This window comes from Poecile atricapillus, chromosome 4, assembly GCF_030490865.1.
Source record: "Poecile atricapillus isolate bPoeAtr1 chromosome 4, bPoeAtr1.hap1, whole genome shotgun sequence".
NCBI lineage: Eukaryota > Metazoa > Chordata > Aves > Passeriformes > Paridae > Poecile > Poecile atricapillus.
In genome coordinates this window covers 69,600,950-69,627,503 of record NC_081252.1, presented here as the reverse complement: position 1 = coordinate 69,627,503, position 26,554 = coordinate 69,600,950, and the positions used below count along the sequence as shown (strand labels likewise).

Below are 26,554 nucleotides of genomic sequence, written 5' to 3'. Positions count from 1 at the left end.
AAGATACAAACCAACTTCAGTCTCTAGCCCTCTTTAGATGTGCAGTAGAAAACATGATTTTTTTCTTTCTAAGGGCCATTATCCTAATGTCTTCTAAAAGTTGTAGTTTAAGACAGATGTTTTGCTTTCAAACCTCGTGGTGTTGGGAGTTTGTGATTAGTGGTGGAACATTTGATCCTTTCTTTGATTAGAACTCTATTTTGGTTTCTGCTGGGGAGGCCAGGCTCAGTGTGCATCTGTCGTGGCTGGGCCAGGTATGGCCTGAATTGCTGCTCTCCTTTAGATCAGGAAAAATGATTGCAGTGGGAAACCAAAAGTAAACCAAGGGTGCAGGATCCACCAGCAGAGCCTGAATGTTGGCAGCTCTCGAGAGGGATAATTGGGCTGATTCTGCACTGGGGTCCTTACCTGTCTTTGGCAGCAGGGTGCTCTCAAACATGATTGCCCTGAGACTATTTTGAAATGAAGGCTAATTAGGTGTTCCCTAGTAAGAATGCAATAGTAAATCAGCTCTTGTCATTGGGACGGTAAATCTGTTTTTTTTTCTCTTCTTTTTCACTGGAACTGCAGCCTTCTTAGTTCAAAGTAACTTTTGAAAAAAAGGGAAGAATCTTACTTCTAACTTGTACTGCCCATTCATTATGTGTTAATGTGTATTTGTGTATTAATATCAGTTAACATTCTTTGTTAGAAATTAATACAGTCCAGCTTACAATTAGTTATGGCCAAAAAGAAAAACTGATTTTTTAAAAAAAGTTATTATTTATTTTAATTTTTTAACTACATTTAATAAACCAAGATTAGCTGCTAGATTTTTGGCTTCAGAGTATGACTTAAAGGAACTCAGCTGTGAAACAGGATTAGAGTAGTGAATTAGATTGGGAAAATTCTGCTGCAGGCAAAACCTGCAGTATCCTCTGGTGCTTGTAACAATGAGTAGTTGGTATGAATATTAACAGAAGCCAGGTGCACTAATAGAAGTAAAGAACACAGTTGAAAATAGTGAAAACTATATACTAAACTGTATACTATATACTAAACTATATAATAGTTTATGTATATAAACTATATAATAGTTTTTATATATAAATTATATACTGAACTATATACTATTCCTTATCTATTGCTTTGGGTTGCTGCAGCAAAGTGGAAAAAGTGATAGCCTGTGCTAAGGTTGGATTTTGTGGATACCTCTTACTATTTCCTTGTAAAAGCACATGGCAAACATAAAATAGAATGCTAGTTATGTTGTTGGGAATGAGGTTACTCTGAGCATGGGCAAAGGAAATAAAGTCTCCATCACTGTTGGCTTTTTAGGGTAGTTGACATTTGCTTTTTTGAATAGTACTCTGATAATACAGGCAATGTCTGGTGACACAGATTCTTTTAGATTATGTGCAGTTTAGAAATAAAAAACATTTTCAGGTATGAAACAAGCTTAGAAAAAGTGTAGATTTGATGGCACATATACAGCAGTTGCTAGCTAAAATTGTATATAGGAAGCCACTTTTGTGGATGAATTATACTGGTTAGTTGGAACTCCCTTTTTTTTTTTTCTTTTTTTTTTTTACCTACTCATAGATCCTCAGTTTCAGACTGCAAGACAGACCAAGTGCACATTTAAGAAAATCCTGTTTTGTTGGTCTTAACCAGAGTATTGTGTGCTGTCTGGTGGTATAAATAGTTGGGATATACCAAATCAGTTATGAAATGAATGTATCAAATTATTCTTAGTGCTGTTGTGAAGAAACACACTGAACCACTGTAGTACAGAGATCTGAATACTCTTATTTGGGTCACTGTTAGCTTTCCTATTCATCAGCTTCCCTTCCTGTTTGCCTGGTTTTGAGCTCTTAAACAATTTGTGATACCATTTAACATGCCACAGATTATTTGGGCGCTACTAACTGAGTAAAATCATCCAAATGAGAAGAGGTAAGACTGTAATTTGCTCATTAAGTCAAAATCTTGATGTTATTTTAAGATTTTTTGGTCTTATTTTATAGCTTCACACTTTCTCAGACTTCACCAACTGTGTGTGTTCTAATGGATAAGAGGGGCTTTAAAGAAGCCCTTAGGATAGAGTATGGCTTTAGAGATAAAATGTTAAGCAGATAAAATGTTAAGGCCTAATCTTAGATAAAGATTAAATACATATTTAGGGAAATACTTTTGACATAGAGAAGTCTCAGTAGGGCTATCAGGATGTCTGCAAAATGTAAAGGGAAATGAAAAACAGTCTTCACATTAAAAAAAGGAGAAAATAACCCAAACAAAAATATCTCTGTAGATTAAAGCCTCGGATGATGATGATGAGGATGAGGATGAAGATGAATTTGTGGAGGTCCCTGAGAAGGAAGGTTATGAGCCCCACATTCCAGACCACCTGCGTAAGGAATATGGTGAGTTTGCCCAGCTGTGACAAGCTTTATCCCTGCATGTTACTGCTGCACTAAGGTAAATAAACAGCCATTCTGAAGTAATAAAGTGATCAGCGGTGTGGGTAATCTCTGCCTGCTCTGAGGAAGTCATTACATGGACACCGGAGCAGCGATTGGCTCTGGATAAACAAATACTTTTAGGAGCAAGAGCAACTGAGACGAGCAGCTTATTTCATTCCTTCATCTTCCACGGGAGTTCAGAGCCACAAGCAGCACCCTGTGTGCTTTTAAGTGTGCAGAACACATACTGGGAGTGAAGGGATTGCAAAGTTAAGTTGGCAATGAGCCTGAATATTACAAATACTGGTGCCAGTCTGGTGAGCTGGGATAAGGTGCTGTTCCATCACCTGCATTAGTAGCAGCTGCATATGCACTGACTCCATAGAATGGCCAGCTTAGACCTCTGCTGGGTGGCTCTTTTTGTTTAGGTATTGCTGTCAGAAGATGTTAAATGCAGCTCAGCCTTCAAGTGCAGAATTACAGCCATGGAACACATACCAGATTGCAAGCTATAATTTTGTGTTCTTATTAAAAGTAGATAATTTTTAAATGAAGTAATACTATGTGTTCTTGTGCAATTGAGAGTGGTATTACTGAGAAAAGTTCACCTTAATTCAACTTCAGTACATTGCTCCTTGTCCTTTGCACCTCTTGCTTAGTAAGTCTGCAGCTTTACCTCTGTGTAACTTGATATATTTGAGAACTCCCAAGATTTCAGTACATTGTAGAGAAGGGTAGCTATCATCAAAAAGCATGAAGTTGAAAACCTGTAAGAAGTATCTTGCTCCGACATTTGTCTATGATTATTTGATGCTGTGGTTTTCTCAATCCTGTTGATGCTTATTTTTCCCATTTCTGCAGTTTACCTTATAAAAATCAGGCTGCAGCTACCACCTGGAACTCGATTTCCATATCTTTAGCAGCAGCCTAAGTAATTCTAACATGCAAAAATTCTGTTTATGCTTGCCAGCTTCCAGTGGAAGTGAAATGTATTTACCTCTTCCCTTTTATCCCATCTTCCTCATGGACACACATTTTTGAAAAATAAAGCATCTTACCACCCTTTGTATCACACTAACACAATACTTGGCTGCTATTTGAATTCCTTCTTGTAGGAAAGGATAAAAGAAGAAGCCTGCTATCTGCTCAGAAATATTTTAAAAATCTGTATAAAACAGATTAAAAAATTCCCAGTTTGTATTTAAACTATTGCTGATAGGAAAATACATTATAATGAAGAAGTCAATCAGAAAACAAAACCTCTCTCTCATTCTGTATACCTGTGGTTATGTAGGAGGTAATGGTCACACTTGGCAGTTCTTTATCTGTTGTATTTGTTAAAAATAACATTTTGAAAGAAACTAATCATTCTTGATTCTTCTGAAGACATTCAGCTTTACTTACTGCCATTTAAAGCTATTTTGTAAATTCCCAGTGTAGGAAATGATCTGAAAATAACTCAGAATTCCTGAAAATCACAACTTAGAAAACAAAAGTCTGCATGAGTGGAATGTTCTAACTGGAACATTAAACCATCCACGTTAAATAAAATCCCAGCATTACATGGAAGGTGTGAATGTTTAAAAGCTTTTTTCCTTTTGTTGTTCCTTTTCCTGAACAAGGGAGATTAACTTGCTACAGTAAAGTGGAAAACAAAGCTGTAAAACATGGCTGTGGAAATGGATTGAAATGTGACATGTAAATTATTGATTTAAATGTCACTTTTTTCCCTTTCACTTCTCTCACAAAAATGTATCCTACCAACAAGGTGAATTTTGTGCTTCTCCTGAAAGCTGAAAACCTTGTTAAAAAATGAAAATTTATTTAGAGAGAAAGGCAATTCTATGCATAAGTATATAGACACATGCAGTTGTATTATCTGTGTGTTTATGTGGTTAATACCTACATGCTCAAAACTGGTGATGATATTAAATACAGAAGTTGAATTGAGCATGGGTGCAGTTTGGGTGGAGGTAGAATTGAACAAGTCAATTTTAATCTTGATGTGTAAAATGAAATGTAAATTTGTTAAAAGAATTTAGGTGATTAGATAATTGAAGTGTGAAGATATAACCCATTAGAGGTGTCATGCCAAATTAGCATTACCAGAATTTTAATGACCTCCCATTTGTATAATCCTTATTTACACTTGCATCTGATGTCTACAGCTGACAAGAGGCCAGCCCTCCTGTGGGAACACAGGGTCATTTAAAATACACTGTGCTGCTCAAGAGGAATATTTGGCTGAAAAAGGAACAACACTGAAAATAATTTTCATGCGATTGTTCAGCTCTGCCACTGGGCACTGATGTTGCTGATACCACTGACGAGTGACCTGCCCTTGTATGGCTGGTATTGCCAAGCCCTGGAAAATGGAGCCATTATTCATTTAAAGGAAAACTTTAGGGAGAAATAAAATCTTGTTTGCACTGGAGATTTTCCACTCTGCAGCCTTTGCTGATCAGCTGTTGGTTCCATTGGCATTAAAGCCTTAGGTGGATGAGGTAAGGGATGGAACTGTGCAGCCCCTGACATTGTTCTTGTCCCATAGAACAGAATGCCAAAGGATGAGAGATTCCTTCCTGCCCTTGGTGGTCCTCACCTGGCTTGCAGCTGTGCTCTGAATCACATGGGAAATGATCTGTTTTGAGGGATGTGCTTTTCCATGTGAAAATAGAACAATTCTCAGCTCTAGTTCAAAGCACGCACTTCAGTTGGTAGTTCTTGTCTCAATGCAAGCATTACTTACCCAAGCAATAATGCTTTGAGATCAGGAGAGTCTTATTGCTGTTTTACAAGAGGTGACATGAGGAAACCATCTGACTTCGGACTATCAGCATGGAAGCAGTCTTTTGGTTATCAAGTTCCATCTTTATCCAAAATTATATTAGGAATGACTGTGGAGACACAAACCATTATTTCTACTCTGGTTAATAAGATTATTTCTCTTGTATTTGAGCCTTAAGCTGAATGTTTTTAGGTCGCTGATAGCTGCTTTACTGATTCACCTTGCATTTTAGAGTCTGCTTGAGATTTCTTTCATGTGGGAATCAAAGCTACAGTTCTAAAATCCCAAGGGTTAGTTCTATCAATTTCTGAAATTCTTCCTTCTTTTCCTCAAAATGTGATGTGCTTTTTTTGGGTTTGGTATCCCCAGACTGTCTTTCCTAATGTGATGGTATCTCAGTCATACTTTCTTGTGTGTTAAGCAGCTGCTGCTGAATCCTTAAATAGACACATGTGCTGGCTAGATGGAAATTAAAAATTATACCTAAGCATTTTCCTTCCTTACTGCAATGATTTCTGTCTGGGTCTAGCTTTTCAGTCAGGTTTTGTTTATCTGGTCTTCTCAGGAACTTCTGAGGGAATTCTCCTTGCATGTGAAGGGTATGGAGAAAGCTCAGTGGAGACCACAGCAGAAACAAACCTGCAGACTCCAGAGTGTGTGAAGCACCATTGTCAGGGACTGAATTTGAGACTTAGAATTACACTGTCTAAGCTAAATAAGACTTTTACCTGACTCCTCTAAGGGGAAAAAGCATATCATGTTTTACAGGGGGAATGTTAGACAGAATTACTTATTTGCCTCTTTGAAATTCAGGTTCCTTTTTCATAAATTTGGAAAATGCAAATAACACACAGTTGTGTTTCTCAGCCTGACAAGTCTAGTATCTAGAATAAGTTTTCTATTAATATTACTATAAGTCCTTTTAAAAAAACAGATATAGTTGTTACATGATGTAAATATCATGTATTGATTTATCATAAATGTATTGAAAACAGATACTTAGCATTGAAATTAAAATCACCGAACACAATTTCTGTAATCAAATGTGTGTGTGGTCTCCATTTCTCTTAGGATATAAAACTCTAGAAATATTTAATTATAAGTTTGCAAATGAGATTGCCTCATTATATTAGAGTGTTTTGGTATACATGTATATGCACAAACACAAGTCCTATATGGACACAGAATTATCATTAAGATTGGAAAAGATCTCTAAAATCATCCAGTCCAACCTTTGACTAAGTACCACCATGCCCACTAAACCACAGAGTTGCCACATCTACTCATTTTTTGATTACTTCCAGGGATGGTGACTCTAGCACTTCCCAAGGGAGCGTCTTCCAATGTTTAATTGCTCTTTTGAGTGAAGAAATATTTCCTAACATCCAACCTGAACATCATTTAGTGCAGCTTGAACCTACAGAGACCTAGCTACACTTAGGACAATAAATGAGTAAAACTGTTTGTAATGCAGTATTTGGAATGAAGATTAACTGTTCACATTTATGAAAAATTTTTATCCCTTCACAAAAAATACTTCAACATCCATGTAGAATTATTGACTGTAGATATTTCTTCTGATTCATCCTGGTCAGCTGATCATGGAAACTTTCCTCATTCTCAGGAGAGGTCCTTTTATGTAAATATAGTTCCCAGAAAATGTAACAGGATATGAGATATACTTGGTTTCTACTAAAGTTCTTGGAAGTCAATACTCACTGCACAAGATATTGGTACACTTTCAAGTAGTTTGCCACAGCAGTATCCCTCAGAGGATCAATGCAATGTCCAGGGGATGCAAAATCGTAAGGAAGAAGCTTTAAAATGTCAGGGTGTAAGCTATAGAAAGGTCTTGATATCAAAGTTGTGTATTTGAGCTTTTCTGGTTCTTAACTATGATTGTAAAACAGTAATAAATAAGGTTAATTAATGAGAGTATAACAACATATTCTGTAATTCCAGTAAGCCAAATTGTTTATGTAATGTTAGTGAACTCTTCTTGCTAACGACCGTAGTTATATTTTTTTCTTTAATTTGAATTTCCAAAGGAGGATTCCAGCATTTCACATAAATGAGCATAGCTACTTTCAAAGGCACTGGGAGGCTTTGCCAAGTCCAAAGCTTATTGTGCTTCCTGAGTAAAATAGCAGCAGGCATTTTCATTGTAAACGCAGTAGAGTAGGTGGGGAAATATTGTATCTGAACTACTGTATTTTCCTGACAGTCTGGGACAGTGTCTGTATTAATATAAATCACATACACTTGGCTTGACTAAGATTCAACAAATGGGGAACAGAAATTATTAATTTTTTTTTCAGGAAAGGTAAAGTCCATAATACTTGTTTATATTCTATCTCCGTTTTTTCAATTAAACTTCAGTGAATCTGAAGTAGTTTGATTTCGTCTAAATCCACACAGCTGAGGAAACCTGGGCTTGCTTTTTCTCTGAATTTTCACTGAGGGGCTTTTATCTCCCCCTAATCCCACCATTTCTGTCAGGACATAATCTCTTTCTCAAATTTACATTTTAATTACAAGGCCAGCTGAACTAGCTAAAATCAATAATGTCAGCATTCAGCAGCCTAACTTCAGCTGAAACCCCAGCCTCTCTCTTTCCTTCTATCGATTTATCTTGTGAACACGGGCTACTTTATTGCTTCAGGCAATAGGTGCCATTTGGTCAATTTAAACAAAAAGGAGGATTTAAACACTTTTATGATTCTTTCTCAAAGCTGCTACTGTCAGAATTTGAACCCAGGGACTGTACTTACACCACACAGTGCAGGAGGATTCTGAAGAGGAATTTTACTTTTAAAACTGTACTTAATCCCATCTATGTTTTAAAACCAAAACAAAGCAGCCCCACCCTGACATGGGACACCATTCAGCTGAGGCTGTTTGCCTGGTTGCTCTTGTCTTTATCCTGTTAGCAAAAACTACTTTCATACACAAATACTTCTTTAAAACTCCACAGTAGAGGTGATGTTACTGATGTCTTAGTGTATCTACTTTCAGCTATTTTTCTGTTAATGGTTTAAAATAAGAAATCAATGAGAAAATATTTTGTTCTTGTTACTCTTAAGAATTCCTGTATTGATCTTCCAGATGTGATTTTTATCTGTCTAAATGTCACATTGTCCATTTATCTCTCTTGCCTTTCCTGTCTGTTGCTGTCTGCTTGTCTTTGCTGTTCCCCTCCTCCTCAACAAAACCAATGTTGTGAACAAGCAGTCATGCTTCCTGTAAACATCACAGTAAAAGAAATGGAAAAAATAGGGCTTTCTGAGAACTTTTAATACATATGCACATATTTCCTCTGAAGATGAGAGGTGTGTGAGTGACACAAACCTATTGTCTTCTATTTTTTACTATTTGTAAATCGTACGATTACAAAGTAGTATAAGTGCTCTCAAAACATTTGCTTTAAACAATGCTTTTCAGAAAGAGTCCTTTTAAAAAAAAAAAGAAAAAGAAAGCAGTTTAAATGCTAAATACAGTCTAAGCAGTTCTGCAGTACAGATAATCTATGACATATTCTTCTCAGTTAACCTTCTTCATGCCAGAGGCCCTGCTTGTAACTGTTTCTATCATTAAATGAAGTTTACTTCTCCAAATACTGATGATTCTAAAGTGTGGTTACAACAGTGTTTTGGGATCTGTTTCACTTCAATAAAAGCACCTGAGAAAGGCATTTTCCCTTTCTAGCCTGTGACGTGAACTGAGATGAAGCCCTGCCCTGCCCCCTTTCCAGGGACATAAATTCAAAACTCCTGCATTATTATGTTACCAAAGTGCTGTTTAAAAGCACATTTTTGTGGAGGCACCATTTTCCCTCTTGAACAGCAAGTCCACAGCCTAATAAGTGTAATGAAATTATTTATTTTGCTATTTAACTTAGGTATTTATCTGCTTAGATCCATCCTGTTATATTTTATTACCATTTCCTTTATTCCTGGTCCTTCTGCTAATATTGAGACTGTTTTCTAGTGCAGAGATTAGTCCTTTAAATGTTTTTTGGGGTTTTTTTTTTTGGATAATGTTCTTTAAAGGCTTGTTGACTTTGGAGAATGTAGAGTGTTCATAGCTTTTGTTAGTGCCAGATGTGCTCAGCAGCAGGATGGACTCTGGATTTTGAATTAGGATTGTTACTGTCTCTGGGGAGAGGCTGTCCAGGAATTAGGTTTAACAGGTGTCCTTCTCAGTGCCTTGAGCTTGGAGCTTTGGAAGACAGGTTTGGATGTCGTTCCCTGCACAAGGACTCAGCTCCTGATCTAGGTGCTTGGAAAATGTGTTCCTAGAAGGTGGATCTGATAGGTGTGTACCTCAGCACCTTGGCCTGTGGCTGGTGCCATCTGTGCATCCTGTGGGTTAAAGGGAATGAGTGATGCAGAAGAATCAAGGTCAGGATGAATTACTGGGAGACCTTAGAAGGTGGTAAGATGGGTCACAGCAAATTGTTCTAATTTGGTTCATGGAAAATACATTATTTTCTTAAATAAAAATATTCTGTGTACCAAGCCTCCCTGCCACTATGGGTCTTGCAATTTCCTACTCAGGCAGCTGGTCACAGATACCACATTAGCTTTTCCTTTTCTGCTTAATATATTGTGATACATTTAATGACTTACAAAGTAAGAATACTTCTGAATGTGGCTTCAGGGCTGGTTAGAATTGGGCAAAAGATTAAAAGTTACAATTAAGTGACGGCCAAAACATGTTAGATAAACTTTAGTTATTTTTCATAAGAAAGCTCAGATAATTAGCTGAAAATCTTAGGTTTATGAAATTATGAATATTTTTGTATAAAATTTAGGGATATTTCTTGAGGGATGAGACCTTGCATAAAAAATTATTTTATAAAAAGGTTTTTTGAGGGGACAGACCACATTGGTATGAGGGATCATATCTTTCCAATTTTAGCTGTTATTGGCTGAAAAGTTCTTGTAGCTACTATTGGCTGATGGAGTTGCTCCTCCTGCTCAGCAAGTAGATGCAGGTGGTGTCTAACAGCACCTTACATGTCCTTACAGTCCATGCTGAATCTCTAATCTGGCTGTATAAAGTAATTAAAGTTACCCCACCACTGAGCTGGTGGTGCTGAACATCAGTGCCTGGCACTGCCTTGCAGAGAGCTCATTCCTCAGGGGTAGCTCAGGCATATCCTGTCTCTTGGACTGACTCTGGTCATACTTCCTGCTTCTGCCAGCACTTAGATATTTTCTCCTGGCAAATTGTGTGGTTTAGTATCTGTGAAAGACAAATGTTCTCTAAATAATTCCATTTCACTCTGAATGGGATTGATGTCTAATGCAAACTGAAATCAGGAAGACATAGTCAGCACCTTGAGCTGTTTGGGTGGGACTGTGAGGGTGGGAGAAGTGAATCACTCCTAAACATCAAGGTTTATTTTGCAGGGCTTGAGCCCCGGTCACCTCCAAAAGCGCCGGTGATGAAGGCATCAACAGGAGCAGCTCCGCTGAGCTCCCACACTCAGCCCAAAGGGAATGAGGATGAACTTGATCCAACCTGTGCAGCTGCCACACTGAAACTTATTAGAGACAAACTACCAAAGTTACCATCTCCTCAAGACAGGTCATCTTTGTTTTAATTCTTGTAAAACCTCTTGCTCTTCTGTTTGTTAGTCATGACAGCACACAGGAGAGCATTCATAAACCAGGCAAGCTGACATGGCTGACTTGGATCTCATTTTGAAGTCACATTCATTGCTTAATGTTTGGGATTTTTGTTGGTGATTGCACCAGGATCTTTTAAGGAATCTTTTACTGCTCAGTTAATACAGACCTTACTTGGTGTAAATGGCCTTTATGAAAATACACTGTTTCCTTCCTTGCTAACAACACCCCCCACCCCATTTATTTGTGTAAATTTTGTTTGCAGCTAAGCAGAGTGTATCCTAATGTTCAGTTAGCAAGTAGTTTCAACATCTCTTTGTTCCCAGTGACTTATGCTGTCATTGCTGCCTGGAGATGGTTCTATTGCTTCCAAAGACATATTTGTTATCAATCCTGTTCAAAGTTTGGTAAAACTCCAGCCTTGCCTAGCATTTGGCTGTGATTTGAGGATAAGGCTGGAGTCATCTGCTTAGTGGCATGTTCCTGGAAAGCCACTTCTGCATGGGCCAGGAAAGCCCCCAAAACATAGCAAACTGGAATTAATCTGAGATTTTCAGTACCACATCTGTGGTTCCTGTGGGAGTACAACATGCATGATCCACTGCTGCCCCATCAGATCTCTGGACTTCTGCCCCCACAGTGTGATATGTATTAGCCAGGACTAGCAGAACATGCAGTGAGCTGCATAGAGAGTGTGTGGTGTCGTATGGCTTGCCTTTAAAAAAAAAAAAGGACTACCTTGTAAAAGTAGTTATAATTGTATGTGTAAGGTAGTATTAGTGTTGGTCTGGAAAAATCTAATGAGAACAGAAGAAGAGTTGTTGTGGTTATTGGTATCCTGTTATTGACTTCTCATCAATTTTCTCCAGTGAATCTGCAACTTCTGAGACGGCAAACTTGGAAGATCCTGACAGTAAAAGAAGAAAACTAGAAGAAAGAGCTAAAGCTCCCCTCATGCCTTTTGGATTAGATCTTCACTACTGGGGAGAGGATCAGCCAAGTGCTGGGAAGATTATCAAGTAATGCTCTTTTTCTTTTAAAACAAATTAAACAAATAAATAGATTTACTTACACTTAGAGGTCATGCAGCGGGGTGACTGCTGTTTCTTTCGATAATTACTTTTCTTCTTTACCTTGTGTTGTAGGACCCATAAACAAAGTCAGAAATTCTACCTTTAAATGCTATTTGTTTTGAGAAGATGTGATACTAATTAAATATAAATGTCCTTTGATGCTTCAAAGCACTTTTTTTTTCTGCTGTTTTTATGTTTGCAGCATGGCATTGGTTACTCCAATTTAAGCTGGTACCTCCTTATGCAAAGGGCTCTGACAAGTGTGTGATAGACATTCCCTGAGCTGGAGACTTTAAGAACTAAATAAGTAGCAGGCATGGTAGGAGAAAGGCTGGGGAAGTGTTTTTCCTGACTTCACAGAGTGGTAACTGAGGAAACTGATATGCTTATTCAGTCACACAAGAGAAAGGTGCAGTTACAGGATTTGGATTTGGATCTTTCACTTTCCATTGCTGTTTAGGAGGTTTTGTGTTTCATGAAGCATTGCTGACTTAGGGAAAGCTTTAGCACTGCTGGGGAGAAGAGGTGGTAAAAACACATCAGAATTTATTTCTAGCAGTCAGTTTTTAAAACCCCTTCTAGTATTTTTAAATGAAAGTTGGGTTGCAATGTCCTCCCTCTATGTATAAATTTAATTTAGGTCCACCAGAACTTTGGTATCAGTGTGTATCATACCTGGCTTGAACAAGGCAAAAATCATTGACTAGCTGGGTTGCACATTAAGCTGTTATATTCTTAGCATATTACTTTAACTTAGTTTGTTTTCTTACCAAACAAAGAAAAAAACCCCTAGCCTGTAATCACAGTGCTACAACAGTCATGGCAGAAAGGAACAAGAGGAAATCTTTGCCTCCACACCTGATTTCGCTGAATATCTTCTAAATTACCAAAAACTGGTGCCATTTGATGCATAAAAGTGCTTTACCACAGTCAACCCAGGCTTTGGATTCCATCTCATGTGGTATAGGCTCTTCAAAGCCTATGAAAAAATTTTCAGCAGGGCTTTAAGGAGCATTTGTCTGTGATAATGCCAAAAAGGTAGTAAGGCCTTATTTTACATTGCAAATGAGTTATTCAAGTCATAAGTGAAATCAGAAGCATATTTCACTGCCTGTCTGCCTCATGCTGTACTGTTTTATTTTTATGCTTCCCAATAAAATAGAGGGCACACTTCTGAACCATACAGTCTATAACTACAGATGTGCCAATCTAACTAAAGATAATTTAAGTAACTCTGCACACACAATACCATTGACCCAGGTATAAAATAGACTTACTGAAAAATTAGGGTAGTTATCAGTCATCTCCTTTAGCATTTCTATATGCACCCATACTGGCTCTGTAAGATTCTTAGGGGAAAAAAGCAAACTGAAAAATAGACAACACATGGGATGTGTATGGAATTTGAATTTTTAAAATCTGAACTGGAAAAGTCTTTCCATTTCATTCAACAGTGCATTTAATCACAGCATTTACAATAAATTAAGACTTTGACAGTGAGAATGTAGCTACCAGGAAGATTTTCTAAAGAAGTTTTGTTGGGGTTTTTTGTGGGGGAAGCAGAAGATAGTGTATGCTGCACAGTGTTGAATTGTGTAGAGTCTGCTATGTCAGCTTAACAGACTTATTTTGGATAGCATGGACCTTCCAAACTCGTCTACCCTCCTCCTTGAATTCAATCAGCTCACTCTTAGGAGCAGAGAAAAAAAATAGCTGGTGCAACACTGATTGTGACTAGAATGTCTGAATTAGCCCATTTTGCACTTGCTTCAGGATCTCTGTAAGCATCTGGGATTAGAATTTATATTTATTCAATGTTTTTATAAGCTTACTGTCAGATCAGAAATTAAGATTATATCAATTCATTGTAAGAGGGCAGCAGTTCTCCAAGAGCTTTCTCTTAGATTTTAGCCATTACTTGTCTTTTATTTCTCCTCCTCCTCCTCCTCCTCCTCATTGCTGTGTCATTGCCATTAAAGCCTCTGTTATTTATCTGGATTAGGAGCACTCTAAATGTGAGTGAGGTGTTGATCTTTCTCATCTTTTAGTTGATTATCTGTTCCTTTTCTGATCCATCTTACAAACAGGGTTTACTTGTCATGTGAATCATTTTTTCAAACAAGTGTCTGCCTGTTTATAGTGTTGCTTAACTTACAACAAGAAATCAGAAAACAAACCCACTGCTTTGTTCTTTTCTCACCTGCCTGGAAGTCATGTTGGGAGAAAATAAGTTATATGCTTGTAGTAAACAGTAATATGTATTAATATTTATGTAGTCATCAGGCTAATTTAAGTTCAGTTCCCAAATACTGGTCAACAATACATAGGGCAAAACATGGTTTTAATATTCTTGACATTTGTTTGGTGCATACTTAGGGGAAGAGAGACAGAAATTACTAATATAATAAGTAGAACTATTTCCTAACTGGCAGGGTTGACATGCACAACTGTTAAATGCTTCTTCATTCTTATGTAACTGTAATTTGATAATTTAGAGGGGGAGGGGAGTTCAGACCACCAAAGGACACTAGAATTTTACTAAGAGATTCTGTAAGATTGCTTGCATGTAAAAATCCTGTATGGTGCCTTTTATAGGAATGCTCTCCTCTCCATGTGGCTGCAAGGTTAGTGACACACAGCTGCCAGTCAGTCTTGCTTTCAGTATTGCATTAAACAAAGCAAATAAGAAATTGATGTCATTCTTTTATTAACTGTCTATTGTACAATCTTGCCACATAATTTTTGAAGCTAAAATACTGTACCATTCAAACATTGGGCTGACGTAATACTGATTTTTTAGAAAGACACTCAGGGCTTTTGGGGTTTTTTGCTACACTGTAGAAGTGTGTAATTAAAAATATCTTGTTTAACCAAAAACTGTGAAAATCCATTACTGTGTTTATTGTTGAACTAGCCTCCACTGGAATTCTTTTGCTTTTCTCCTCTAATTTACCAGAAGAAAATTATTTGCACTTTATGGCAGGTTAGCATTTCTCTGGCACTAATGAGTTGTATTTGATGGAGAAATTACTGGATAGAATCAATCTGTTTAACAAGAATTTTATTGAACATTTTTCTGATGACGGCAAATCAGATGTTTCCGAGTTTTCTTAATCCATTTTAACCAACCTAGTTCTAACCTCTTTACATAGTTCAAATCCTCAACTATTGCATTAAAACCAGCAGCTATATATATTGTAGGTTGCTATGGTCAGATATTTTCCTCTGCTTATCTTTCTCCTTGTCATCTGCTGAAAACTTGGTCAGATAAAATTAATCAAAACTTTTCAGACCCTCTAAAGTAATTCTTTCAAGTATTAGCTTATGTGCTTTACCAAATTGTGACTGGTGTGATGAGTGAAGCCAGTGTACAGGTATGTATGGCTCTGCAGTGTACAGAAAGCAGTGTCAGAATGGATATTAGTGAGGGAGTGGAATTGGATATGGATAGAGAAAATCCTCTCAAATAACTCTGGAACTGATTAGGTCGAAGAACTATGTGGAAGAAAGGGATTGCAAGGTTCCTTTAGGAATTTTATGTCCTTATCAAGACATCTGTCGTCTAGGTATCTCCATCTTGCTTGTCATGAGCAGCAGACATGCAAGCTGCATTCTTTTTTCCTTAGTTTAGCTATATTTTTTTCCTCTTTAACTTAATATTTCCTTAAATTTGGGTTGGATTGTTGTTAGCTTCAGATATCTTAAAATTAGATACCTAAGCTTAAGATGATCACCCTAATTTCTTTTCATGATTACGAGAAAGAAACATACATCATCAGAGGGACCATCATTGCCTCCTAAGATTAGCATCTAAAATTATTCAGGTAATTGCTCTCTGGGGTTGCCTGTTTTTCACTAAAGACTGTTGGCAGCTCAGGGTGGCTGAAATGAAATTATATGAATGTTGTTGAGAAGATCTTTGTTTGCCTATATATCTGTAAATGTAGGTAAGATCTCTAATTTCAAAATAGATTTTCAATGGATTAGTTTAATTTTCTAGAGGAACACCTGATAATTTCTCAGATTTACCTACACTGTGTAGGAGAACCTGGAATAAAGAATCTGTATGAGGCTCATCTGATTGTTTGCTCTTTCCCTTGGTCTCATTTGGCTGTAACATCCTCTGATTTCAGCTTCTGCTTCTCTGCTGCTGCAGGAGTCTGGCTATCAGGAATAAGATCAGACACGTTAAAATCAAACTGTTTCCTCCTTGATCTGTCTTCTGTGCTTAATCATAGAAGTATTTTGTTATGAGGAATGTTAAGTACAGAATTACAGTTATTCCCTGAATCTGGAAATTGGATAACTGACTGGATGTCAGATCATGAACTAAAGCTAAGACTTGTAATAGCTTAGCAGGTTAAACAGGAAATCAATACTAGGCAGGCTTTGGTGGTATTTTAAAAGTATTTTCATAATACAGGAGCCATAAGAAAGACTGGTAGATTTCCTGGGTTTTTTAATTCACTAGTAATGCTTCCCTTCCTTTCACAAGTGAGTTTAGCACAGGTTGATAATGGCATCTCTATGTGTTTTCTTACAATTTTGTGTGAATTATTTTCGTTGGTTGTTTTCCCAGATTTACCTCTGAGCATCGATTTTGGGCACCCAGTGAAGTAGAGGAAGAGGTGGAAAATAAAGAAATAACGGAAATGTTAAAAACCAGGTATATAACATTTGCTGGCAAGTTTGAGCCAGTAAAACATAAATGTCGAGCACCCATGCCAGGTGGAACTCTGTGTGAAAGACAAGATCGAATTAAGGTAGGCACCAAATTACATGACTTCCAAGATCTGTGCTGTGTGGAGAAGATCTCCTTAGAACGTCCATAAACATTTTTTTCACATTTTAAGTATAGCTCAAGAGAGTGGGAGAACATTGTGTTGGAGAAGTTCATTGTTAATATATGCTTCGTAAGGGAAACATCTTCTTGGTAAAGAAGCTGTAAACATTTAAAGAAATTTAATTTTAAATTTTTAATTTAAATTTAATTTAATTTTTTTGGCATTCATTGTAGGTTATTTGGATTTTATTTATTACTGTGGTGTGTGAGTATCTGGCAGTAAGGCAGAGATAGTTCCTTGCTGAAAATTTTTCCTCAGAGCATATTTGATATTAACTGTTTCTAGAAATCTACATGTTTGAGGGGCAAAGAAATTTTATTTATTAATTAAGTTTTATGAAAGCTAAATTCTACACAGCCTCAGATTATGAGCTCTGTTGAGCAGAACTACTTTGCTTAAATACTTTATTCTAGTATCCCTGTTCCTCCTGTATTATCTGAGATTGAAGGATCTGAATGCACTTCAGTATTTTAATGGGACTGTTACAGGATAAAGATACAGCATAAACAATGTATGATGCAGCATTGGTGCCCTAGTTCCAGACTTGGAAGGATGTGCCACCTGGTCTCTTTAAACTGGATGTTTGTTTCAAAAAGAGCTTATTTCTTTGAGATTCTGAATTTATGAAACTCATGATGTTTATGGGATTCTGATGCTTTCTAAAGAGGACTGGGAGTCAAGTGTAGTTTTGTTGTTCAATTCCAGTTTCCATCTTTAAGCTGAGTTGAATAAAATGTAAACATTTTCTTTCCATTCAAAACCTGTGAGATTTTTTCTTTCTCCCCCTTTCTTTCTCAAGTGCCCTTTCCATGGAAAGATAATTCCTCGCGATGACTCTGGGATTCCTGTAAATGCAGAGGACAGAGCCAGAGAAGAAAAGATGAAGTTTGAGAAGCAGGCGGCCCAGCCAGGTCTGTGTCTGCATAGCATCTTAAAAAAGTAAAAGTTAAAAAAAATTACTACACAGAGGTGGGAAATACCTGTTACCTGTTTTGCTCCTAACCACATTCTCCCATTTGCATTCCTATTGATTTTAAATTACAGCTCATTTGCAGTGGTTCTTGCTTATGTGATAAATATGGATACATGTGTAGACAGAATAAGGTTAACATTGCATTTGTGCTTTATTCACAGTGGCTTTTGTAATGTTCCCAGCACTGCTCAGACAGCCAAGTTATAACCTTTGTCTTAAGGAGCATGTATATCAAGGATGATTGGACCTGTTCCTTGGGAAGTGCTTGACAGAACTGCTCCTGTGCTTCTGCAAGGAAAATGTCTAATCTTGCTGGTCCCTAACAGTTTTGATTTGTGCAATATAATGATAATATTATTAGAATCATTGTGTTACCACCAGTATTGGGAGGGGGGGCTGGATTTTGTTTTTAAACAATTTGCCTTCTTGCATCCTGGCTACAGCCCTCAGGTGTGGAGGGGAAAGCTCCTTCTTCCCCCAAGATAATTTGGGCGTTTTTAGCCAAGGTGCAGCTCTGGATTGGTAGGTGAGGAATGCAGGCAATGAGTACACAGGCAGGAAGACTTCCAAGGGGAATAAGAGACTTTCTTGCAATAGTACAACTAAACTCTATTAGTGATGGACAGAAGGTACCTGGTGGACTACAACCCAGAAGCTACTGGAAGTTGATGGACTGCAAAGGAAGATGGGAAAGAGGGATCTCTCCAGCAAAGACACAGTTTATAATTGAAGGGGACAGCTTTTCTCTAATCTACCTTCCTCCAGCAGGTCTTAGTTTTCTCTGGTTTGAGCTATTTATTCTAGGTGATTATTCTGCATTCTAATTAAACTTATCCACAGGCATTAGCATTTTGATATCCTGTACTATACTTCCTTGAAGGAGTTCTCTCTTCAGGTTTGACTGACTTGGTGTTTGACAGCTGTGCATATTATTAATGAAGCTACTGAACCTTTCATGAAACCTCTTGAGAGCCTGAGGAACTGTTAACTGTATTCAGAACAGGAATCAGTATTCAGAAAGATCTGTGTGGGATAAATGTGCATTTAAACATACAATTGACTCACCCAGTGTCCTTTAATACTGGTTTGACTATCTTTGAGTGACTGTGCTTGGTGGTTACACCACACCAGTGCAGCAATTACTGAACATCTTCTGGTATTTGCAGGTGTCAAAGTGCTACATTTGCAGGTAGTTTCCATCCTTGTCTAGGTACAGTAAGTGCTCTAAACTGGCATCCAGCCAGCAGCACAGACACTGTTGGACTGTCACAGGGAAACTAGGATAGGGGTGTGGATATTGTGTTAGAAAGGAAAGTTCCCACCTTAGTTAAGACAAACTAAAACTAGCAAATTAAACATAGGTGTTCTTGAAATCTCAAACTAGAAACTAATATTCTGGTATAAAAATCACTTGGACTGAAAAATATTGATTTTTTTTTTCCTGTGAAATTGCCATTGCTTGAGGCTAGACATGGTATTTATTTTTATTACAGTGTCAGCTTGGTGTTGTTAGAGGCTTCTCACCTCTGGTCCACAAGGATGTGTGTGTTAGTCCCAAACCAGTGTTGGCATTGCTCCTTGTGTTATTGAGTGTGGTTGTTAAGCTGAGATGTCACACAAAGGTCCATCCCATCTGGCTGGGGATGTACTGCACAAGCTGTGGCACTTAATTTATTGGACAAAACCCTCCATGTTTCTAAAGCCATACGTATACCAGATGTCACTAAATACTTCTATCCACTTTCTTTTTTCCTCTGTCTCACTATTTTTATATTTGCTTTGGAGTACTTTCATCAATTTTTAATTTTTTTTTTTTTTTTTGCTTGTTTTGCAGCTTGTGGTTTGGAGGGGTGTGTTTGGTTGGTTTTCAGTGGTGTTTGGTTTTGGGGTTTTTTTGGTAACAAGGGTCTTGAAGCAAATCTGAGCAGTGCTGGTGTTGGAAATACACAACTGGGAACCCACTGAACAGTCAGGAACTGTTTGATTGACAACATCATTAATGATGGCAGTTTGAAAAATTTGGAAGAAAACACTTAAATTTGGGGATCAGTTGTTTGATGTATGTTGTATTTATGTTGCATCAAAATTCTTCTTGCATCTCCTTCCTGCTGGATGGTAGATCTATTTCTATATTTGTGTGATTAAATGGGGAAACAGTTATATGAAAGTCATGTGATTTGTGTACTAAGGATTGTCTTTTGACAGCACTGTCATTGTTATTATGGATCATTTATTTTCTTAGTACAAAATTTTAAACTCTAGCTTATGTCCACAGAAAGTTGCTTTGGGCTCTTCAGTCCTGAAGCAGTGAATCAGGTGGGATTACGCTGACCCGCTAATCTGCAGCGTTCATCCTTTTCCAATAGTTCGCACACAGGAGCAAATTAAGTGCCTATTTTTTGTGTCAACCCTGAAGAGTATCTGGTTTTTCAGCCCTTAGTGACTTGTTAACAAACAGGTATCAGGACAGGCTGGTGAAGGCAGGCCGCTGGCCACTCAGATGTGAAATAGCATCTCTTTACTAACTACAATATTGATTCCCGCCTACCCTTGCAAACTGTGTAATTTTCTTTTCCCTGCTGCTAAACTCAGTAACAATGTATGAAGAGCTTTAGGGGCCCATCAATGCTCAAAAAGCCTGCTCTTCCCTGGCATTCTATTGATTTTTCTCAAAAGCTTTTAAATTGCTCCTTCATTTTACTCAAATGCTCATTTCATCTCTACTGGATGCCGGCATTTTTTCGTTGTGTTTAAACAATTGCTCCATTCACGGGGTTCCTAAACTGTGACGCCTTCTTATTACTGGGAGATAAACTGTTTAGACAGTTTTCCTTAATCTTGGATTAATCGTTCCTGTATCTAAATTGTGCTGTTCTGTATTCCCTCACTTCAAAAAAAAAAAAAAAAAATGAAGTCTGTGAGGTCTTATGATCTATCAAATATACGTGTTCTCTTTTCTCCCTTTTCTCCCTCCTGAGCAACTCTTGAACAGCTTCGTTTTCCTCATGCTTTTTGGTGTGTTGGATTTTAGTCAGTCCTTGCTTTCATGTATGATGGTAGTTTAGATTTAACCTTTCCTTGGAAAATTGCTCTGGTATTCCTTAACACCATGTTCTTAAGTGAGGACATTGTCTCTGACCTTCCTGAAATGTTGTTAGCAGTGTTTGTCACACTCAGTCACCATCCTGGTGTATAAATGAAGTTGTACAGTCCTTTAGGACTGTTTATTTTTCTATATCTACAAAGATGTTATGTAAGAGGAGTAGACATTTGGTGTTACAATTTCTGCAGGCAAGAAAGGCTGACTGACATAAGGGAAACTATGACAAATGACTGGCAATTACTGTTTCTAAAATGCAGACTTCTGGCATTTCTGCTGAGTTTATACCATGTTCTTTTTGAAGTAGTACTTCCTAGATTTTTTTCCAACCCATATGCTCAAAGTCTTTACAATGAAATGAATTTTTTCTAAGTGTCCCCTTGGCAGATGTCCATCCTCCAGCCACATTTTTACTTTGTGCTACCTTGTTCTGATACACAAGACTACACTGAAGGTGAAAAACTGCAGCTTCCTTAAACAGTCCACAGCAAATTGTTCATGCTTTGTCCTCTGGTGGCATCTAGAATCAGAACCCACTGATGGTGTATGGTTGGATTCTGAAGCATTAAGGTTTTGAAAAAATGTGAAACAAGATTTTGTTTAGATAAATTAACTTGTGCCATTGTTAAGAAAAGAAACTTGATTTAGATCAATCAGTTTCCTTGGAACTTTGCTACTGTGCTACTGAAAAAAACTTAAGTCTTCCTACAGTTTTATCCATGGCAGCTACTAATACATACTAACCCAGACTGGCAGAGCTTCATCAAGATCTGTCATTCTGGGAAACTGCTTTATCCTCCGTTTCCTTTGTGTGTGCAACTTACATCACAGTGGCTCTGCCCTCACCCATGGGTGACAAGAACCTCTTCCTTAGGGGACTGCAAATCCTCCCTGGGTTTGGTGTTTCAAAGTTCCTGTTTTGTCTTTTGAACAGAGTGGCGAGATCCAGAATTCATGAGAGAAGTTGAAGCTGCTACAGGACTGGATCTTGGTTCCTCTAAAAGTAATGGAAAAGGACAGAAAAAGAAAGGGAAGAAACAAAAATACCCAAATCTGACAGACGTGAAGCAACAGGCTAACACTTCTCGTTCCCGGCTTGAGAAGAAAGTTTTCAATAAGTAAGATACTTCCATTCTCTAAAGCCCATTAAATTACTATTTCTGTTTGATTCAACAGTATTTTCTGTTTCTACGTTAACATGTACTTACTAAACAGCTTTTTTTTTGCTAACTGCAAGCAAGAATATCTTCCATATGTCTGGAGGGTAAAAAATAGCAGGTACTGACAACCAAGGTTATTTCTTTGAAACTGATTTTCAATTAATTTGCAAAATTTCCCTATGAAAGACTTTTTTCATCCTATCTCAATTTTTCTAAAACTTTAATTGCTGGATTGGCTTCTCTGGATGACCATTTACTAGTCAGGTACAACAGCTCAGGTGAATGTGGGAACCTGCCAGTTACTCCCAAATGGGCTTTAGAGCATACAGTAGCTCCATCTGTCCACTATTAACAGTTCTGTTGCCTTAGATGTGGCTACAACAAAAATTTGCCTAAGCATGAAGGAGTCAAAGAAAAGTAAAGTTGTCAAATCAAAAAAGAAAAATTATTATTGTAAAATCATTAATGGTGGGTTATTCTTTATGCATATTGGATGAGTTGAACAGCATCCAAGACACAATATTTGTTTAAAATCAATTTTCCCTTCTCTGATGTACTGGTTATAATAACAAAGCCAAATCCACATTGCTTTTGGTTATGGAAATAACACGTTTTCTGTGAAATACTCATGTCACCTCGTCTTAGTTAAAAGTCAGAGATGTACAGTTCTAATGATTAGATTTTCATATCATGGTTTACTGTGGTTTGTGCTAATGATTTTGAGTGTGTGTTAGTGCCAGGCATAGGGAATCAAACCTGTCAAGTTTTTAATAGGTTTCATGCTTTGCAGCACTAAACAAGATGATAACCTTGGCTCCTTATAACAACCCCAAATTACTTGAAATGTATAGGTGATAAACCCAGGCTCTGGTCTGCCAATAAAGCTAAGTGAAATTGCACACAGATCATCAAAGTGGGATCTCATTTCATTTACAGTATCACACAATCCACTGGTGCTAATGTAAAACCTACATGACATGAAAGTGTCAAGGCCACTCTGCACTGCTAAAGGCTCACTTTTCTCCTACCAATTAGGTAATATTTGAAGTGCAAAACCATGACCACATTTTCCTTACTCTGGTAACTTTATTGGCAGAAGTTTGTTAAAAGTATATCTCTTCCAGGGTGTTTTTTTCAGAATGTTGGTTTTCATTGCAGTTGCTGATGAGAAACTCTTTAGTCCCGCCATTTAGAGCGTTATTAAGAAGAAACCTCTGTTTTCAGATGTTTCAAAATGGCTTTGGAAATGAAGCCATTACATAGAGCAGTTACCAAACCAGAAGTCAGCTTGTTTCTTAGAAATAACCCTGGAAGCAGAGCTGGAATAGTGTGTAGGGGCTGATCCTGAAAGAGGCTGAGCAGCTCTACCCAGGTGCATGTCTTATCTTCATTTTCCTGCACAGCTTGAGACATCCTCAGAAGTGATAAAGGCGGACTGTGACAATGTAGAGTCTTAACAGCAGGGGCCTTGAAACCATCTACTTGTGTGATGGAACTTACCAAACTTGTAGAAATCAAAGGAGACATCAGTCAGTGCCCTGTTTTTGAATGGGACACTGTCCCTCAAACCAAGCCTGTTAGCTGCTCTACCTCTCACATCAGCAGAACAGCCAGGTGTTTACCTGGAGATACCTGGTGTTTACCTGGTGTTTACCTGGTGTCAGGAGATAACACCCTTCATAGGCAGGGTGACAGCTGAGAACACCTGCAAACATCAGCCTCAGCTGAGCTTTTGTGCCAGAGGCATCTTAAGTAACCAGTAAAAACTGGAACTTTAGAATCCAGTGAGGAACAAATTCCTGACGCAGGGTGCCCTCAGCTCTGCACAGCAGCTGCTTTAAGTTTCTGAGGGGACAGATGTTCACAACAGAACATTTTCCTGACTGCTTCTGCTGCCTCTTACTCCTCTGCATTTGTGAACCTATTCCTCTGCCTTACCATCTGGAGGATATGGGGGCCTGCTCTCTTTCTGACTTTTATGACAATCTGCTTCTCCTGTTCATGCTGTCTAGGCATCATTTTCCTCACCTTCAAAATCTTAGCAGTGTGATCTTCACTCAAAAGTTTGTGGAGAGGAAAAAAGTGCAGGTGTCTTAATTACCCAGCTCAGAAGCATTGCAGTCCATCCCAAGAGAAATCTCTGGGTACATTTTTACTGGGAGGAAGCAGTGGCAGCCAATAGAGCAGCAACAGGGACACAGACAGGCCCTCACTGGATTTGGGAGTACCAGAAAGCTTAACAGCTCTGAACTTTATTCCCTCACTTCCTTTTTGAACCAGAAGAATGTTCTAGAGCCTTCTTCAAGCATAGCAGGAGATGCAGAGGGCACAAGTGCTTGCCCATGCTGAGGCAGCAGAGATCCCATTTCCACCTGATGTATGAATGAGGTATTGGACATAGTGTCCTGCCTGTGCTAAACTCTGGACACTTCTGCAGCAGAAGCCTGTCTGTCTGTAGAGATACACAATAATCTGGTGTCTTCCTAAACTAGAGTTGTTCTTGTGGCTTAAAAGCTGCTGCTCAGGAATGGGGATGCTGCTGGTGTGAGCAAAAGAGACTAACTCAGACCACATCTAGTGAAACTGAGTTTTAGTAATCTGTAGAAGTTGCTAAGTTAGTTCACATGAAGTGAACAGCAAACCCTTCCCTCACAAAAACATTCTGGATTGAGGGTTAGATTTTGTAAGGGTTTCTGGGTATTATTTGTTTAAGATTTTGTTAGATACTTTTAGTTGTTTTTTGCCTGAGAGCACTTAGGTGCTTTTGAAAATCAAACATGCTCCATGTGGCTCTAAGAAATAATGCTGGGAGGGTGGAATACACAGCCATTAAACTGAGAGACTTGAATTTGTTTACTCCTGTTAATAAAATCATTGCTGAATTAAACTATTTATATTGCTGCAGCTAATTTAGTTAACAAGACAAATTTGTTCAGCCTCATCAATGCCATGCTCAGAAGCCTGGTACTGATTAATCAAATTCCCCAACATTCATAAACATTCTTCAGGATTGAGTAGACTCAACATAACTGTATTTGTTTTGTTTCTCTTTCAGAGGTGCCATGAAACGGGTTGTGAAAGCCATGAACCGGGTGGACCAAAGGAAGCATGAGAAGTTTGCCAACCAGTTTAATTATGCACTGAATTAAATTCTTATTCACCTCTGCCCTTCTTTATTACAAGAGTGCAACTGCAAAACCCTTAATCAAAGATATTTGTATTTACACTACAGTATTTTGCTAAGCACATTTTTACAGGTGTCATTTTAAAATTGTTTCCATGTTTAACTTATTTGATAATGAATATTAATTTTGGAAAAGATGTGGTGTGGAATTGAATTAATTTAAAAAGTTAATAATTATTTGAAATATAAATGAAATAGATGTGTTTTATGACTTGTACATAATTTGGTAAATTGCTCAGATTTTGGGGCTTGGTTTTTTTCCTTCCTAAGGGACTCATGTAATTTATATGTCCTTTGACAACACGTGTTTAATTTTCCACATTCATGCCTTCAGGGGAAAAGATACCTTAAAAACTATGTGATTGCTGCCAGTGATGACAATACACAGAGCATTTTCTCAGCCTACTGCTGTACAAAGTGAGCCACATCAAGCAGCACAGCAGCTCCTGCAGCACCTCTACAAACACCTTGGCACACAATCAGCTGATGCCTTCAGATGATGAATGGAGTAGAGTTTGATTTCTGCAAACTGAATTTCAGGAGCTAAGTGAGTCTTGGTAGCTGTGGCACAGATGGAAAAGCTGAAATGGCAAAGATCATCCTGGCCTGCTTCTTGTCCTCCCAAGGTGGTATCCCAGTATCTTTCAGAACTGCTCCTGGACAGCACATTGTGAAAGTCTGTAGATTTACACAGAATGTGCTCCAGAGTTTAACTGCTGTCAAAAAAGCTCAGTTTGAAGTGAGAGATTTAAAAAAAAAATCACTCAAGTGGCACACTGAACTAGTGGCACAAATGAACTGCCTGGCTTGGATCAGATACAATTACATCAGGCTAAAGCCTCAGAGTGTGTCTAAGGACCCAGATATAAACACAAGAATCTGGAATCTTCTGACTCCAGGGAGTTAATGTGAAGTTGGATTCAGTGTGGGTTGTAGTTCTTGGCTGGGTACTTAAACAAATCTCCCAAACTTGTTTGCTGGCTGTAGTCAAGCTTAAGGAGAGAGAATGCAACAGTGATCAGTTGTGCTCTTACAAGATTTCGTATGGCTTTATGGGTAAAGAAAATCCAGAGAATCAGGAGGGTGGTGTTTGAAAATCAATTTCAAAGTGACCTGCAAAAGTCTCCAGTAAAATACTCATTCTGTTTTATAATAGAATATCATGAGTAACGACACCTGTTGGAGGTGTTTCCTCATGTGTAAGGAGACTCTAAGAATTAAAAATTTGGAAAATTTTAACAAATCACTGTACCTTCTGACCACCTCAAACAAAAGCTAATTTACAGTTCTGCTAAATACTTTCTGACTTGCACAAGTACTGCATAGGAAGCAATTAATGCTGACTTCTGATAATTTAT

At 37.9% G+C, this 26,554-nt stretch overlaps 1 protein-coding gene across 2 annotated transcripts in view; it reads left to right on the top strand.

The window, feature by feature from the left end:
- The window catches only part of UVSSA (UV stimulated scaffold protein A), a 45,067-nt gene extending 18,729 nt beyond the window's left edge, over nucleotides 1-26,338 (top strand). For both annotated transcript variants that reach the window (XM_058838041.1, XM_058838040.1), the window contains 7 exons: nucleotides 2,291-2,402; nucleotides 10,644-10,821; nucleotides 11,732-11,881; nucleotides 16,515-16,698; nucleotides 17,579-17,690; nucleotides 21,787-21,970; nucleotides 25,068-26,338. In XM_058838041.1, coding sequence (XP_058694024.1) covers nucleotides 2,291-2,402; nucleotides 10,644-10,821; nucleotides 11,732-11,881; nucleotides 16,515-16,698; nucleotides 17,579-17,690; nucleotides 21,787-21,970; nucleotides 25,068-25,161 — 1,014 coding nt within the window. In that variant the 3' untranslated portion in view covers nucleotides 25,162-26,338. The remainder of the gene's footprint in view (nucleotides 1-2,290; nucleotides 2,403-10,643; nucleotides 10,822-11,731; nucleotides 11,882-16,514; nucleotides 16,699-17,578; nucleotides 17,691-21,786; nucleotides 21,971-25,067) is intronic.
- Nucleotides 26,339-26,554: the final 216 nt, after the last annotated feature.